This window comes from Grampus griseus, assembly GCF_964374135.1.
Source record: "Grampus griseus genome assembly, chromosome: 17".
Taxonomy (NCBI): Eukaryota; Metazoa; Chordata; class Mammalia; order Artiodactyla; family Delphinidae; genus Grampus; species Grampus griseus.
Genome location: NC_139011.1, coordinates 36,939,545 through 36,959,095, shown reverse-complemented (window position 1 = coordinate 36,959,095; position 19,551 = coordinate 36,939,545). Strand labels below are relative to the sequence as shown.

The following is a 19,551-nucleotide window of genomic DNA, read 5'->3' as shown; positions in this document are numbered from 1 at the left end:
CCAATAGGCCACCCTGTGTCTTTTGGAGCATTTATTAGCTCATTGATGTTTAAAGTGATTATTGATAGGTATGTACTTATTACCATTTTGTTACTTAGTTTTTTTGGGTTGCTTTTGTACTTCTTCTTTGTTCTTTTCTTCCTTTAGTTTGTTCCTTTGTGATTTTCTTTTTTGTTTGTTTGTTTTGTTTTTTTTAGTGGTATTCCTATGTTCTTTTCTCTCTAGTTTTTGTGTACCTGTTGTAGAATTTTGATTTGTGGTTACCTTTGGGTTCATATAGGTTAACCTATATCTATTTGTTTTAAACTGGTAGTCATTTAAACTTAAGCACATTCTAAAAGATCTACATCTTTTACACCCATCCCCCATGTTTTGTTTTTGAAGTCATATTTTACATTTTCATGTTTATCCCTTAACTCTTTATTATAGCTAAAGTTGATTTTACAATTTTTGTCTTTATTTATTTTTTAAAATTTATTTATTTATTTATTTATTTAGGCTGTACCAGGTCTTAGTTGCAGCACATGGGATCTTCGTTGTGCCATGGTTGTTGTGGCATGTGAACTCCTTAGTTGCGGCCTGTGAACTCTTAGTCGTGGCATGTATGTGGGATCTAGTTCCCCGACCAGGGATCAACCCTGGGCCCCCTGCATTAGGAGTGTGGAGTTTTACCCACTGGACCACCAGGGAAGTCCCTACAATTTTTGTCTTTTAATATTTGTACTACCTTATTTAAGTGGTTGATCCACAGCCTTTAGTATATGTTTGCTTCTACTTGTGGGATTTTTCCTTTCCTATAGATTCTTCTGTTTGTAACCTTTTGTTTTCCACTTAGCAAAGACCCTTCAACATTTCACTTATTACTGATGAACTGTTTTAGTTTTTGCTTGTCTGAGAAGTTTTTTTATTTCTCCTTCAATTCTGAATGATAACCTCGCTGGGTAGAATAGCCTAGGTTGTAGATTTTTCCCTTTTAGCACTTACAGTATATCTGCCACTCCCTTCTGGCCTACAAACTTTCCACAGAAAAACCAGCTGATAGCCTTATGGGAGTTCCCTTCTATGTGATTCTTTTTCTCTTGTTGCCTTTAGAATTCTTTCTTTAACTTTGGCTGTTTTAATTACGATGTGTCTTACTGTGGGTTCATCTTGTTTGGGACTCTCTGTGCTTCCTCTATCTGGTTACCTGTTTCTTTCTTCAGGTTCAAGTTTTCAAGTTTCATAATTTCATCAAATACATTTTTGACCCCTTTCTTTCTTTTCCTTCTGGGACCCCTATGTCATGAATGTTAGTATGCTGATGTCCAGAAGTCCCTTAAACTGTCCTCATTTTTAAATTTGCTTTTCTTTTTGCTGTTAGTGCTAGAGCCAGGTGTGAGCTTGGAGCTTCTCCTGTGCTCAGTGGTCATCATCCACATGTGGGTGGGTAGGGTAGGATTCCCAGATGCTGGACAAGAAGCCCTGAAGGTCAGTCTGAATTGGTTCCATTCCCTCTAAGTTTGTACTATACTCCCTCCTGGCAATGACACCTTTGCCCCAGAAGGGAGTACTGCTGGAACAAAGAGGGCCTGGAGAAGGGTTCCCAGTGTGGAGTGCCATTTGAGCTGTAACGTTCATGACACAGCAATCAGAGCTCCAGATGGCTCGTAATCCACCACTCTCTGTCAGTGCCAGTAATGTCTGCTCTTGCCCTGTTCAGATGCAATGCAGGGTCTGACTGGTTCCATCCCCAGGTGCGTACTTTCCTTGGCAGTGTCAGCCATTGCCCTGGAGGGAGCTGAGCCAGACAGAGTAAGAGGGGCAGGAGCAGGCACCTGCTGCAGGCAGGAGGAGCACTTTGTCTCAGGAAACCCACCAGAGCCCTGGGCAGTTTCAGTTTGCTTCCTCTGCCTTGTTTCAAGGAGTTAGCAAGTTTGCGCATGCATTCATCAGGAGTAGAGTCTTAGTTTCTTCTGTTAAGTCCCATTGCTTTCCACCAGCTAAGGGGACTTGTCTTCCTGGTTTTGGCTTCTAGGACTGAGGTGTCCAAAATGTGGTACAAGCCACTTACTCCCCGGGGAGGATCTTTGAGCCCTTGATATTACCCTCCTCTTCTGTGTCCCCTGTTAGGAGTACAGGTCCCCCTGATCGTTGCTTCTCCTACCTCTTGCCCGACTCCCTGTGGATCTTTCTTTACAGCCTTGGTTATAGAGTAGCCTTTCTGCCAGTCTCCAGTTTGTTTTCAGTGAGAGATGCTCCACATGTAGATGTATTTTTTTGATATGTTCGTTGTGGGAGATGAGTTCGGTGTCCTACTCTGCCAGCTTGATATCCTCCTCCTACACCACATTTTCTTTATTCATCTGTTGATAGACACTTAGGTTGCTTCTACATCTCAGATATTGTGAATAATGCTTCTCTGAACATTGGGGTGCAGATATCTTTTTCTAGTAGTGTTTTTGTTTTCATTGGATAAATACCCTGAAGTGGAATTGCTAAATCGTATGGTGTTCTGTTTGTAATTTTTTGAGGAACTTTCATCCTGTTTTCCATAGTGGTTGTACCAATTTACATTCTCATCAACAGTGCAGAAAGGGTTCCCTTTTCTCTGCATCCTCGCCAACACTTGTTATTTATCATCTTTTTTGGTAATAGCCATTCTGACAGGTGGGAGATGTTATCTCATTGTGGTTTCAATTTGCACTTCCCTAATGATTAGTTTTGTTGAGCATCTTTTCCTGTGTCTGTTGGCCATCTGTATGTCTTCTTTGGAAAAATGTCTATTCAGATCCTCTGCCCATTTTTTAATCAGGTTGTTTTTATGATATTGAGTTGCATGAGTTCTTTATATATTTTGGATATTGTGGATTCTCAGTTTCTTGGAAGAAAGTGTAGCCTTGGATCGTTCCAACTATTTGACATTTAAGCTTCTTTTCTGAAGTTCTTGACAGTTTTTTGGGAAAAAATGACTTCTGGCCCTCATTGATAATTTTGTAAACTTTTTATACTTCCTTTAATACCTTTCCACTCCCTATAAAAGCTATTATAAATTTTCACCACTTTCCTCAAGGATATCTGATTATTTCCCCTACACAGCATACAACCTCCTTATTTCCTTAATGAAAGCATTGACAACTTCCCATCCAAACAGGGTCCTGATACAGGACTTTTACACTTACTGTTCACCTTCTAGAACACTTTTTTCCCAAGTAGCCTCATGCCTTATGTCTCTATGGAATGTCATTTTATCAGAGTGGCTTTTCTGGACTATCCTGTCTTAAAGTGGCAGCGCCCTGTTCTGTTACCCTGCTTAAGTGCTCTTCAGAACATCTAGGACCATCAACATACTATATGTCATTTAATTATTAGTTTATTATCCTTTTCACAACTAGAAGGCAAGATCCATGAGAACAGTGAGGTTATATTGTTCACTGCTCTTTTCCTAGATCCTAGAATAATATCTAGCATATATTTAATTCAGTAAATACTTGTTTAACAAATGAATCTACCTTACCTGGATTAAGTCTTTCATCTGCTGATATTGCTTAGGACCAAGCCATTTTTATTCATTTATCCATCTCAGTCCATCCCTCCCTCCCTTTCTCCTTTCCTTCCTTCCTTCCTTCATAAAGCAAATATTTATTGAGTGCATACTATATGCTATGCACTACATTTTTACGGAACTTGCTTCATCAATTATAACCTCCTTATTTAATCCTTGTTGTCATATAAAAATGCTAAAATTTCTTTCAGCTTACTCAGTTAACAGAACAAACCTCTTATTTGCAAATCCAATAGAAACCTTTTAATCCTTGATGTTCATTGATTCTTTTTTGAAATTCTTTCTTAACTTCTGGATGACCACTTTCCTTGATTTGTTTTCTGTGGATAGTGGCTACTCCTTTTGAATATCATTCATGGGCTCCTTTCCTCTACACTTTCTTTAAAGATAGGTGTTCTTCATATTTATAGCTTTACTAGGTATTCTCATCTATACCTGTACTTAACCTGTCACCTTTTCTCTGACAGTTTACAAATCTGTAAGATTGTCACATACCTGACTTCTTTGTTCCTTTTTTATATCCTTAGGTAACTGTTTGACCTAGATTGTCCATCAGTTGGCACTGATAACATGATAGAATCTTGTGCTACAGAGTAACATTTATTTTCAATACCAAAAATTGCTCTATTCCTAATTTCACAGCTAGTCCCTGGTCATACCTGTGAGCTTTAGCATGTTTTTAAAGTGGTTCATCTGAGCCCCAGGGAATGAAACCGTACTTGAGATGCAAAGTTATGGATAAACATGATCACCAGGACTCAGGTTTTCTTCCATATAATTCCCTTCTGTATGAGGTTTTCACGAAATACAATACAATTCATTGATTCAGACTCTTTCATTTATCACACTTTTTTTAAAGTCTTTATTGAATTTGTTACAGTATTGCTTCTGTTTTATGGTTTTTTTTTTTTTTTTTTGGCCGTGAGGCGTGTGGGAGATCTTAGCTACCTGACCAGGGATCAAACCCGCACCCCCTGCATTGGAAGGCAAAGTCTTAACCAGTGGACCACCAGGGAAGTCCCCAAACTCTTTAATTTAGTATTTGGAATAGTTTCTTGAACTGAAAGGGTCCTTGGGTCATCTATGAACTTCCTGTCTTCCAAAAAACTTCTTTAAATAATAATACCAAATAATGAAAGAAGTGAAATTAATCAGGACTTGACTTTTTACCTTTTTTTTAAAAACTTTTTTGCTTTTTCTTTGATCTTTATTCTTATATCTTTTCTTTTGTCACTAAGTTGGTTCTTTTACTGTCATGAAATAGTCCACTCAGTTCTTGTGAAGGAAAAGGCATAAAATGGCTTAGCACTTCATGTGGAAAAAGCAGAGGAATTAGGAATTAGCATTTCTCCTCTAATACTAAGGGATAGTTAGAGCTAGGATATTTACCTAAGTCTCCTGGTGCAAAATCCAGGCTCATGCTGTAGAGGCAGTGTCATAGTGTTCTAATGCACTCAGTAAACCAGTTTATCAACTTAAGTAAATTGATATACTCTGTCAGTAATATAAAATGAATACACAAATGTGTATCTTTTATTCCTAACAAATACTCGTTTATTAGGAAGGTTAACATGGCAAAGCTTTTATGCATTAGTCAGTCTTGACTTTCATCTAATAGCAGTAAACAGTTCTTTTGCAGAAGTCTTGGGAAGGTAATAGATTTAACTCAAATTGACTAAAATGTCTACATGTACTATGTGTTATGTTAAGGGAAATGATAAGTGAATTTATTATCTAGGATGTTTGTGTTGTAAATGATTATAAGTATTTTTTATTATTTTTGTAAATATAATGTATATAGCTGAAAATGTTTTGGAAAGGGAATCATGTCTTAATCACTTTTTTTATGTTATTAAAGTTTTGAGGACACGGTGTTTGTAAAGTACATGTTCAATAAAAAGCTTAATGAGGAATAAATTGGCTATTCATTTATTTAAGAAAAAGCTAAAGTAGAAAACAATCAGGAAGCAAAAAATAGCATTTAAAAATAAGGATCTTTAAACTACCCTATATTTATTTTTTAAGTTATAATCCATATATCATATCACTGAGTCATGAGACCCAAGAAATATTTTATGATAATGTTTCCTTAATTATGTAAGTGTCTGTGTAATAATTTAAGTGAGGTAAGACGTGCCATTAGTTAGTGGTAAGTCACTTTAGAAAACGTTTAATTGTAACATATCTTGACAAGCTGTAGCAACTGAGGGTATGTCTTGTTAGCTGACCATATGACCTTAAATAAATTCTGCATTGCTATAATTTCGACACCTCTTTTAAAACTGTAATTACTGATATTTTAATTGCTTGAAGGACAGCACTAGTCTTTGAGGTTACTTTTAGTCTTAAAAGCAATAATTGTTCTGGTTTTGCCTTGTTTATATTTGCAGTCATAAGTTTTAAGGAATTTTAAAAAACAGTATTATATTTGTTTATACACTAATGAAAATTTGATGATTAAGTTATGATTAAACCAGTAATATTCAGACGTGAATACTAGTTAGCACTGAATGCTTTTTTTTTAAAATAAATTTATTTATTTTATTTATTTATTTTTGGCTGCATTGGGTCTTCGTTGCTGCGCGCGGGCTTTCTCTAGTTGCCGCGAGCAGGGGTTACTCTTTGTTGCTGTGCGCGGGCTTCTCATCGCAGGGGCTTCTCTTGTTGCGGAGCACAAGCTCTAGGTGCGTGGGCTTCAGTAGTTGTGGCTCGCGGGCTCTAGAGCACAGGCTCAGTAGTTGTGGCGCACGGGCTTAGTTGCTCCACGGCATGTTGGATCTTTCCGGACCAGGGCTAGAACCCGTCTCCCCTGCATTGGAAGGCAGATTCTTAACCACTGCGCCACCAGGGAAACACACACACCCTTTTTTTTTTAATACATGCTGAGTTTATAAACATTTATATATGCACAAAGGCCTATGGAAGGATTAAAGAAGTGAATCAAGCACTGAATGCTTGGGTTTCTAGATATGAAGAAAATATTTCACAAATTTGAAATGAATTATCTATTTTATCATGATTTAATAATCATGATATTTTTCAGTATAAATTTTATATATTTATATATATAAATGTTTGTCATTACATGTTAAGCTCTTCTAGATAGAGTGTACTTTTTAAAATAGATGATATGCTTGTTAAATAAATGGACGTAAAATATTACCTTAAAAGGTTCTGTTTAAGACTTAGAATATGGTATACCCAATTTCAGGTTATGGTCTGATTCCAAAGAAGAAGCAGAGACACATATCTGAGATAGTACCAATGTCATTTGGAATTCTTTTTTTCTATTTCATGAATTTAAATGTGGTGCTTTTTACCCAACATAATCACCATTTAACATTTCTTGGATAACATAAAATTTGAAAGACTATGTATAGCTCACTACAGATTTTAAAATATGTAACCTGAAATCATTCCAAAGTATTTTAAGACAAATTTGGCAAAGCCTTTATTTTGTAAATAGCCTGGAACTTTGTGTAGGTTTTAAAATAATTTCAGAATTAGTTACAGATGATTTAAAGTTTGTCATTCTTTCCTGGGGGCAAAATATTTTAAGTCTTAAGACAGGCAGAGTACCACGATGCTGACCACATATTATTATGCAGTTTCCATTGTTTCCAGTCAAGTTGTTGTGGACTGCTATGTAGCTAGATTTATTTTATTATCCAGGTCTCAATTTCAAAGTTTCTGATTTTAATTTTCTTAACTACTTGATCAAGACATTTTGAATGTTCAAACATATGAGAATCTATCTTGTAGCATCCCCTGAGTATCACCATTCACAATTCAAATACTTATTTATATTCCTTTAGTATATATGTTTATAGCATGATCTACTTAGTTATTCACTTGGTATTTTTTTCCTTGCTAAAAAATAACATGAACCTAATAGTACGATGTGATCTGGTTCCAACTCTGTGTGAGCGTGTCCCACACTACAGGGGGGAAAAAAAAGACTTGAAGGAAAAATAATAACAATGTTAATAGTGCGTATTCCTGGGAGTAGCAAGATGGCAGGTGAATTATGACTGGTTTTGATTTTTTTCTTTATATATTATATTTTCTAAGTTATTTTCAGTGAGACACTAGTACCTCTCTAATTAAAAGATAAATATTTTCAATTTGTTTTAGAACTAGATACTTAAAAAGAAGTCTGTATTATACTATCTATACTATCAAGTGCCAGTAGAATTGCAAAGTCAAAAATACAAGTCATAGGAACATATTTTCCATCAAATTGGCATCCCAGTAATGAATATTTACGAATGTTTTAATACTGAGTACATTTTTAATGCTATTTCACAAAGTATTTTATCTATAGCCACAATAAAAAAAAGATAGTTTTATCTCATAAATTTATATTAACAGTTTTTTTCTCTGGTAAATCAATAAAAGGAAAAAATTTAAAACAATGAAAGAAATTTTGCTTTTAATTCTGAAATGTGAGTACTTTTATTTTTAAATAAAATATACTTGATTTAAAAATAACATATATAAGAATCACCAACTGAAGATATGTACGTGCGTCCTGGGTCTTAACCATCAGAGATTTCTGATTAAGTAGGTCTGAAGTAGAAACCAGGAATCTGTATTTTATATCAGCACCCATATGACTCTGATGCAGATGGTCCAACAGACCATAGTAAATTGTTTATTCTTTTTTTATTCTGCAGTCAGATCTGTGGTCACCTTTAGTTCATTTTCCTAATTTTCCTAATTTAACACATTCTCTGTGGTCTCCAAGATATAATGCATACATCCCAGCAGTTGCACTGTACAACCCACTAGTACAAGGGTGAGGGAAGAAAAAGTTAGAACTTGTATTTATATTTTTATCTCATTTCCTTAATTTCTACTTTTGTATGTTTTATAATGTACATTATTGATATAGTAGTATGTTATAATAAATATAAACATTTTTAAAAGGTAACTCTTATATAACATGTAAACTGTTTAACATGTTGGTCTCTGGGATACAGTATACGCTATTTATGATGCCATATTAACTGTTTTATATTTCAAATATTAACAGTAGATACCTTACTATCAAGTGACAATTAACTATATTTTTGTTTGTGTGCCTCCCTACCCACTTTTGTACCCATTTTCAGGTGATGCCTTTCCTTGGACCATCAGCTTGCATCATTTCAGCATATACACCCTTTTTGGAAAACAAGTGACACTTTGCCTAGTGGAACCTATGGGTTGTACCTCTACTCTAGCTGTTACATCTCAAAAACTACTCGCTACAGGACCTGATATGAGGCATTCATTTGTTGTCTGTCTGCATGTTGACCTAGAGTCACTTGAGATAAAATGCTCGAACCCCCAGGTTGGTACATTTGATTTATGAAAGGAAATTTAAAATAATGTGATTTAAGAACAATTGTTACTCATTTTGTTGAAGGGTTTCTCTTCTATTAAGTGTCTTAAATTATTTTTAACAGGGCCATCAAGATCAGAATGGTTAGATTAAGTATTGCTTTGAAGTTCTCTCAAGTTTTGTAATTCAAACTCTTCTGAAAATGTAATGGTGGCAGCATAAATGCATCTTTTGGCTGATGGAATGAAATCAGTTACAGATGTAAAGTTTTTTAAACGGTGAAGAACTACTTTACTGTCAGACTGGAAGAGTCTATTGAAGTGATCAAATGTAATTTCCGATCAGTTTCTCACTCAAAACTTCTTTTGCTCAACATGCAGTATTTAAAAGAAAAAAAGCACTGTTTACTCTTTAAAAAAAGGCATTTTGTTAATCCTTTAACATTCCAGTTGGGATAGGCCAAACATGTTATATTCTACAGTTTTATAATTTAGTATGAATTCAGATCTCCTGGGTTTGTACAAATTATTAATTACATATAATTTAACACTTGTTTCTTTGACCTCAAGCAGACTCTTGTATATTTTCTACACAGATTATCAACGTTGAATAGTATTTGAAATTATATTTTTAAAACAATACTTTTTAGAGTTTTATTGGATCTGTTAGGTCAATGTCGATAAATCTTTGTTTATTCCAGCATTAGTGGTGACGAGCTAGTTTTTAAAGTGTGTTTTTTTAAGTGGGTTCAAATATTATTCATATGTTATAGAGCCTCCTTACTGAAACCATCCTCCTTCTTTCCCCTCTTCTCTCTGCCTTGCTCCACCTACTGTATACTCTACAGTTTGGTTTAACTTTCATATATATTTGTGCATTTTGAAAAGATCGGACCTGCTAATTTAATCTTGGTGATGGCCTTATTAAAAAATACATACAGTTAGAATTATGATGAGGCAGTTATACTAAACTAATAGCTTATCCACCATTATGAAAGTAATTTCTTTTATAATCAGTAGTAAATTCTTTTGAACAATAGTAAATATTCCATATTAATGGCCATTTGCCATTCTATTATGACCCATAGTAGTATAGAAGAGAATAATTATGAAATGGCTTAACTCCTCTTAGATTATTCTTTGAATGCTACTGCTGATGGTTGTTGAAATGCATTTCCTAGAGGAAGGAAAATTTGTTGGTTGAATTGTGTCTCCAACAAAAGATACGTTGAATTCCTAACTTGTAGTATCTCATCATGTGACCTTATCTGTTAATAGGATCATTACAGAGGTAATCAAGCTAAAATGAATTCATTAGGGTGAGCCCTCATCTAGTTGACTGATATCCTTATAAAAAGGGAACTTTGGAAGTAGATAGTCACAGAGGGAAGTTGATGTGAAGATACACAGGGAGAGTGCCATGTGAATGGAGGCAGAGATTGGACTGATCCAGCTGCAAGCCAAAGAACACAAGGATTGCTGGCTACCTCCAGAAGAACCAGAGGCAACGAAGGATTCTCCTGAGTCCCAGAGCATAGCCCTGCTATTACCTTGAGTAGGGACTCTCTGATCTCCAGAACCATGAAACTATAAGTTTCTGTTGTTTTAAGCCACCCAGTTTATGGCACTTTTATATGGCAGCTCTAGCAAACAGATTATAGAGAAACAGATTCACCTTCTTTAGATCCTTTATCACAGAAGCTGTTAAAAGGGAAAAAATAGATTTAGTTCTGTCATAGCAGCAGAAGCCCATCTCAGCCCATCAGTCCCACTGATTATTCTATATACGCTGGGGGAAAAAAAGCAAAAACTAACAACATAAATGAATGTTCCCAATTTGGTTTTTAAATAATTGAATTGCAAAAAAGACTTTAAAACAGCTATTATAATTTTTTTTTATGAGGTGTAAAGGAAAGCAACACTAAATGAAAAACGTAAGAATTCTCAATGGAGAAGTAAAGTATAAAAACAATCAAATGGGGCTTCCCTGGTGGCGCAGTGGTTGAGAGTCCTCCTGCCGATGCAGGGGACACAGGTTCGTGCCCCGGTCCGGGAAGATCCCACATGCCGTGGAGCGGCTAGGCCCGTGAGCCATGGCCGCTGAGCCTGCACATCCAGAGCCTGTGCTCCGCAATGGGAGAGGCCACAACAGTGAGAGGCCTGCGTACCGCAAAAAAAAACAAAAAAAACAATCAAATGGAATTTGAGAATTGGAAATACAATATCTGAAAGAAAAAACCATACCATATGGGCTTAGAGGTGACCTGCATGTGACAGAAGAGTCATTGAACTTGAACATTGTGCATAGAAATTATGAATTTGGAAAACAGAAAAGAAAAGATATTAAAAATAGGATCGAATCTTCAGTGGTTGTGGGACGGAATGTTCAAATATATGTGTAATTGGAATTCCAGAAGATAAGGAGAAAAAGCTGGGGCCAGAAAAATATTAACAAATAATTGTACAAATTTCCCAAATTTGCAGAAAGAGATAGGCTTTTACATATTCATGACGTTTACCCAGTCCCAAGCATGTTTATCTTGGACACGTTGTGATTAAAATGCTAAAAACCAAGGATAAATTTTTTAAAAATCTTGAAAGCAGCTGCAAGAAGATACATTATATATGGCTTAATTTGAATGAGTGCCGATTTCTCATTAAAAACCATAGAGGACATGGGACTTCCCTAGCGGTCCAGCGGTTAAGACTCTGCGCTCCCAATGCAGGGAGCCCAGGTTCAATCCCTGGTCAGGTAACTAGATCCTGCATGCTGCAACTAAAGATCCCGCATGTGACAACGAAGATCTCGCATGTGGCAATGAAGATTCTGCTTGCTGCAACTAAGGGCCAATGCAGCCAAATAAATAAATAAGTAAATATTAAAAAAACAAACAAAAAACCCCACAGAGGGCAGAAGACATTAGAACAATATCTTTAAAATGCTAACAGAAAAACACTGTCAAGACAGTGTGCATGTCTCACAGAAATTAAAGTGAAATAAAGACACTGTACATGAAAGAAAACTAGGAAAATTGTCACCAGCACCTCTACTTTACAAGAAATACTGAAGGAAGTTCTACAAGTTAAAAGAGAGTGGTACCAAATGAAAACTTGGATCTTCAGAAATAAAGGAAAACCAACAGAAATGATAAATAGCTTGATAAATCTTTTTTTTTAACTATTTAAAAAAATACATATGACTGTGGAAAGCAAAATCCATAACACTGTCTGCTAGACCTTTCAATGTATGTGGATTTAATATACAAGACAACTTGGGACTTCCCTGGTGGCGCAGTGGTTAAGAATCCACCTGCCAATGCAGGGGACACAGGTTTGAGCCCTGGTCCAGGGAGATCCTACATGCTGTGGAGCAACTAAGCCCGTGTGCCACAACTGCTGAGCCTGTGCTCTGTAGCCTACGAGCCGCAACTACTGAGCCCACGTGCCACAACTATTGAAGCCCATGCACCTAGAGCCAGTGCTCCACAACAAGAGAAGCCACCGCAATGAGAAGCCCGCGCACCACAAGGAAGAGTAGCTCACTGCAACTAGAGAAAGCCCGTGAGCAGCAACGAAGACCCAACACAGCCAAAAAAAAAAAAAAAAGACAACTTCATCATCAAGGTTAGTGGGGGATGGGCTAAGGGGACCGAGTGGTTGTCAGATTTCTAAATATCTCATGAAGTGGTACAGTATAAATTTAAAAGTAGACTGTGAAAGTTTTTCTACATATAATTTCCTAGAATAACTACTAAAAAAAAAAAAAGCAAAAATACAAAGAGATATAACCAAAATGCCAATAGATGAATTAAAATGAAATACTAACCAAAATGCCAATAGATGAATTAAAATGAAATACTAAGAAGTATTCAAATAATCTAAAGAAGTGAAGAAGTGGTAACAGAGTTACATAAAACAGAGGATGGAAACAGAAAACAAAAAATAAAATTGTAGAGATGATCCTGCCTTAGCAAGAATTACGTTAAATGTTATGATCCTAACTGGGAGTGTTTAGACCAGGATTCAGCAAACTAAGGCTTGCAGATAAATTTGGCCACATGCTTTTTTTCACATACTGTGTAAGGTTACCATTATGCTACAACCACAGAATTAAGTAACAGCAAGGGAGAACACTATGTAGCTCACAAAGTCTAGAATATTTACTATCTGACCATTTACAGAAAGTCTTCTGACCCCTGGTCCAACTGCTCCTATTAGGGTAGGAATAAAGCAAGACTCTGCATACGTTGCCTAAAAGAGAAGCACTTAAAATATAAAGAAACAATATAAATAAATGCATAGGAAAAAATACACCATACAAACAGCATAAGAAGGATGGACTTATTTATTTTAATATCAAATAAAATAGACAAAAAGAAAAAGTATTACCAGAGATAAAGAAGGACATGAAAGAAAAATGGACAGAATTAAAGGAAAAAACAGGTAATTCTATTCAATCATATTAGGAAATTTTTATACCATCTCTCTCAGTGGTTGTAAAACAACCAGATGAAAAATAAATAATTGGAGATATAGAAGATATGAAAAATACTGTGAACTCACCTTGACCTAATTGACATTTATAGAATACTGTATTCAACAACCATGGAATGCACATTTTTTTCAGGTGTACATGGTCTCATTATATTAAGAGAATTAAAATCAGTAAAGTATATTATCTAACCATAGTCAAATTATATTAGAAATCAATAATAACTAGGAAAACTGTAAATATCTGGACATTAAATAATAACTCATATCTGAGAAACCAGATATCACACTTAATTGTAAAATATTGAACTTTTTCCCACTAAGATCAAGAAAAAGCCCAGAATGCCTCCTTCTATCACCTGTTCTTTGTCATATTGGCCATCTTAGCCATTGCAATTAACCAAGCAAAAGAAATAAAAGACACAAAGATAAGAAAAGAAGTAAAACTCTCCCTATTTTCATATGATCAAATATTTTACAGAAGATCCTGGAGGAGTTAAGAAACTATGACTAGAACTAATAAACTTATTATGGTTGTAGGAGACAAGATAAATATATAAAAACCAATTGTATTTTTCTGTACTAGCAGCTAACAACTGGAAAATGGAATGAATCAGTTCCATTTATATTGGTGCCAACAAACATACAGAAATGAATTTAACAAAAGATGTCCAAGACCTCTACCCTGAAAACCACAAAACATTGCTGAGAGAACTTGAACATCTAACTGGAGCAAGATACCTGTTCATAGATTAGAAGATTCAATATTGTTAAGATGGCAGCTGTCCCCAAATTGATCTAGATATTGGGCATAATCAAGTCTAAAAACATTTTCTCCTCGAAAGACACATTAAGATAGCAGAAAGCCAGACACTTGGAAAAAGTATTAGCAACACATTTACCAAACTGTTACCAGAATATTTATGGAATCCTTTCTACTTGGTAACCTGAAGACAAAGAACAATAAATAAAATAACATGAATACAAATAATGGGGAAAAGATTAGAACCACACAAGATGTGTGACTGGTCAGTCAACACATGAAAAGATACTCAACATCATTATTCATCAGGAAAAAACAAAATAAAACATGAAAACATACCACTACATACCTATTAGATTGGCTATAATTTAAAAAATGGAGTATTATGAACCAACTAGAACTCTGTATACTACTGATGGGAATGTAAAAATTACATAACAGCTTTGGAAACAACTTTGAAGTTCCTGGAGGGGGGGAAAAAACATACAACCCAGCCATTCTTCCCTAAGTATTTCTTCAGGGAAACAAAAATGTATATCCACTCAGAGACTTTTACATGGATGTATTTAACAGCTTTATTTGTATAGCCAAAAACTAAACATAACCCAAATGTTCATCAGTAAGTGAATTTAACAGATTAAACAAATTATGGCTTATCCATACAATGTAATACTATTCAGCCATAAAAAAGACTGAGTTATTGATAAAATGCAAGATCATGAAAAAATATTGCAGTCGTTACACTGAGTGAAGGAAGCCAGACCAAAAAAGAGTACTTACTGTATAATTCCATTTATATAAAATGTTATAATGTGTAAACTACTACATTGTTACAGAAAGTAGGTTCCTGGTTGTCTGGAGTCAGGGCAGGGAGAGGGAAGGAGAAGGGGGTGGTAGGAAGGATAGACTACAAAGGGATATGAAGAAACTTTTGAGGATAATAAGAAAAAAATTTTTATTCATAGTTTATATTTAGTAGTAGCTCAGTTCCTATATAATAGACAGCTAACTACTACTTGGAGTTACCTACCAGAGACATTATATTTTAGAGACTTATTTAAGGAGTCATTATAGCCTTGGGAGGATTGTCCTACTCTACATGTTCTGGTTATCCATAGCTATCCCAGCTGAGAATAAATTCTGTTCCCATTGTGGTTTTAGCCTGGGACTCCACTATTATTAATCTTTAAAAAAATTTTTTTCTTTTACTTTGAGATACTCAATAGTATGGTGATTTCTGTTGAGTCTTACTAAATGTAAGACTGTGGCTCAAAACTAGAGCTCTGGGATATCTTCTTTAGATATTCACCTTATTTAGAACTAAGCTCAGGTTTTGTTGTTGTTTAAATATAAACCAGTTCTAAGCCAAGTCATCACATAAATAGAACTTATGTTTGGCCTGGTATTACCTTCTTATGTCTGCTCCTTCCTTTTGTCCTTTCCTTGATCACTTGACTCCCACGGGCTCCTTGCTGCTTCTCCCCAAATACCAAGGGCCTTTTTTTTTTTTTTCTTGCCTGAGAATTAAACCAAGACTGAATGAACCTCATGCCCTGAGAATCCCTTTGCACCCAAAGTGTAATGAATTTTATTTATTCACTTAATTCTACTTTATCTTCTTGATAAGTCCTGATAAACCAACTTCTGTAAAATTGTTAGCACCTGCTATATCCAAAGTTGATCACCAGGTTGTTGGGAAGTTTAAGTGAGATAGTTATGAAAATACTTTGCAAACTCTCAAATGGTATATGAATGTCATTTTGTTAGTTTAGATTGACTCTGATATAAAATGTGAGATCCTCTATGTAAATTGGTATGAATATCCCTGGTGGAATGTAGCGGTATTCCTGAAGGGACAGGAAGTCACAAAACAATATAGGACTTTGAAGAATCAACATGTACTCAAAGAAAAAAGTAAGGAGTAAGTACTCTTTTATATCCTTGTGTGCCAGATTAACCTAAATTTTAATGGTAAGACATGAGACTCCAAATCTCTTTTTTGTGAGTGGGTTGCTTTAGCCTTCCAGACTCCCTCTGGGTTCTGTCAGAATTACAAAGGATGACTTGATTTTTTTTTTTTTCCTAAGTGAATTCAGCAGATATTTATTGAGTACTACATGTAGGCCAGAAATGAGGGGAGAAAAATTAATAAGATAAATACATGAAGAAGGCCATGCCTACACACATCATAATCCAACTGTTGAAAGCCACAGATAAAGAGCATATCTTGAAGGTATCATGAGAAAAAAATGACACATTACATGCAAGAGAACCAAGATTTTGTTAGCTTACTTCTCATAAGAAGCTGTAGTGATCAAAAGAACATCTTTAAATCGTGAAAATTAAGAAAATTAAAAGCCTCTCAACCCAAAATTCTAAGTAAAAAAATATATAACATTTATGAATGAAGACAAAATAAAGACATTTTTCATGTGAAAGAATCTGTCACCAGTAGGACTGCACTACAAGAAATCCTAAAGGAAATCCTTCATGCTGAAGGGAAATGAAACCAGGTGTTTGAGCAACTTTTCAAATGTTTATTGGCTGTTGAGTTTGCTCTTTTGTGAATTGACAGTTCATGTTGTTTACATTAATTTGTATTTTCCTGATAATAAGGATGAACAGATTTTTCAGTGTTTATTGGCCAGTGAATTTGCATTTTTATGGTTGATATTTCATATCATTTACTTAATTTTTCTATTAAATTTCTTAGCAATTTGAAGAGCCTCCCTTATATTCTATAAATACAAACCCTGTATCTGTAATGCAGTTATTTGCCTTCAAACTTTATGGCATCTTTGGCCAAAAACGTTTAATCTTCCTTAGTGAAATATATCTATATGTCTCTTTTTATTTTCTGGGTGTCCTGCCTTATAGTGTATCGTGGGCCCAAATATCCATGTGCATATAAGTTCCTAAAATTTATTTTACTATTTTTACTTTTCCTTTTAAGATTAATGACCCAAAATAAGCCTCTTTCTTGTGAGTGGTTTCTCACTGATTAATCTGGGGGCTTTTTTGTTTCTTATTTGTGTTTTTTGTGAAGTACTTCTTATCCTTTTTTGTGCCATGGACTTCTTTGAGAATGTTATAAAAGCCTTTTCCCCAGAACAATGTATATGCCCACTAAATTTCACATACACTGTCAGAAGCTTTATGAACTTTGGATTATAGCCAGTGTATAAGCTTGATTCCATTCAAGTAATTCCTACTTCAGTACCATTCTTTTGTTTATTCGTTAGAGTGACGTCAGAAGTGTTTGCTCTTGTAAGCAATTAATTTGGTTCATTATTGCTCAGAGCCCTCAATTAGTTTATATACTCTAAAATATAGTGCAAGCTCTATATGTAGGGCAGGCCTAGACCAAATTTATTGTCATGTCTGACATTGTTGTAGATCTCTGTATCAACTATAGAGACCTAAATCGCTGTGTCAGTTCCTGGAACTCACTGCCATTAAAAGCCTTAGACGCTGTAAGTATTTAACCTGGTTGAATATTCAGAGAATTTGTTCCTAGGAGTGATTTGCACCAACCTTGCCTTTTATCTTAAGTGTTTTACTAAAGTTACCCAATTCTCTTTAATGTCTTTAGGCACTAGTCTCTCAGACCTTAAAAATTGTGTTCATTCCAAAATTAAATGAATCTTCTTTAATAAGGAATCTTCTTTAATATAATAAAATTTTAATTTTCCCTCTACCAATAAATTGATACATTTTGTCTACCTATAAGGCATTCCCCAAAACATAAAAGTATCTTTGCATTTTTGGGTTTTAAGTTGTAAAACTAGAGAAATAATGTTTTTTATGCTCCTTTTCTATCCATTTTGTCATAGTTTTTATTGCTGTAAGTTCAGTTTTCACCAAGCTAATGGAATTTGGCATTACTGTCTAAGAACATAAGCATTCAGTTCGGACAAAACTGGATTTGTAGTCTTAGACAAATCACCCATTTTTAATTTCTCTGAGCTCCTGATTTTTATTTTTATCTTTTAAACAAAAGTAGACTAAGTGTAATGCTCTGTATGAAAAGGATGTTTTTGTTTTTGGCAAAAACTCTTTCTTTTGAAACTGAATTTTAATGATTAGTAACGACCTGTGTGCCAAATGAAATAGCCTTTCTAAATTCATATTCACTTAGAGCTCTTTTTTGTTCAACATGGATCAGTAATTGCTTGTTGAAGTTCCATTCCTGCTTGGTTTCCATTGACATTGTATATCCATGGTTTTTCTTCTTCATGTCTACCTTTCTATTTTCTCTTCTATCTGACTCTCCTAATATGCTGCAAAACTTGTCATGGCCCCTTTGTCATGTCTTGTTCATTTCCTGTACTTGGCTGTTGCTCTTGGTATTCTTATGACTGGAATGGCTTTTTGCACCCACTTAAATCCTATCTATCCTTCAAGAATGTATTTCCTTGAGGTTTGTCTCAGCCTCTTCAGTCCAATTAAGTCTTCTTTCTGATTGGTTATGAGATTAAATGAGAAAATGTATGTGCAGTTAATTTTTCAACAATAAAATATTACTTTTTAATATTTAATATCTTACATATCCAATCAGTATTTGATATGCAAAATATTATTGATATTCATCACCTTCATACATAACCTATATAAAGCTGCCTCACGTGGTGCTTATTTTTTAGAGATCTTTTTAAAAAGTTTTATTGGGGTTGACATAAATACAATAAACTGCACATGTTTAGATTATCTAATTTGATAAGGTTTGACTATGTATACCCATCAAATCATCTTCACAATCAAGATAATGCATTAATCCATCATCCTCAAAAGTTTCTTTGTGCCCCTTTGTAATCCTTCCTTTTACTCCTCCCCCAATCCCAGGCAATCACTGATACTGTCATTATTGATTAATTTTCATTTGCTAGTATTCTGTATAAATGGAATCATACAGTTTGCGTTCTCTCTCTCTCTCTCTCTCTCTTGCCTAGCTTCCTTGATTCAGCATAATAATTTTGGGGTTAATCCTTGGTTTTGCATGAATCTCTAATTTATTTTTATTGCTAAGTATTCCGTTGTATTGTTGGTTAACTTATTGGTTAACATTTGAGATTTTTTCCAGTTTTAGACTATTACAAATAAAACTTCTGTGAACATTTTTATATAGGTCTTTGTGTGGACATAGATTTTAATTCTTCTTGGGGAAACACTTAGGAAATGGCTCATTCACGTGGTAGGTATATGTTTTTTTCAGAAATGGCCAAACTGTATTCTAAATTTTGCATTCCATCAGAGTAAATGAGAGTTTTAGCTGCTCTGCATCTTTACTGATACTTGGTCTGGTTATGCTTTTTAATTTCAGACGTCTTAATAGGTGGGTAGTGGTAGCTCATTGTGGCTTTAGTTGGCATGGTTTTCAGTACAGCTTGAAGGATAAGAGTTGAACATTTATCTTCAGCATTTTTGCTCTATT

At 34.9% G+C, this 19,551-nt stretch overlaps 1 protein-coding gene across 1 annotated transcript in view; it reads left to right on the top strand.

The window, feature by feature from the left end:
- Positions 1-19,551, top strand: part of VPS13B (vacuolar protein sorting 13 homolog B) — an 803,413-nt gene that overhangs the window by 383,958 nt on the left and 399,904 nt on the right. The window contains exon 24 of the mRNA XM_082674491.1: positions 8,656-8,876. Within this exon, the coding sequence (XP_082530617.1) occupies positions 8,656-8,876 (221 nt within the window). The remainder of the gene's footprint in view (positions 1-8,655; positions 8,877-19,551) is intronic.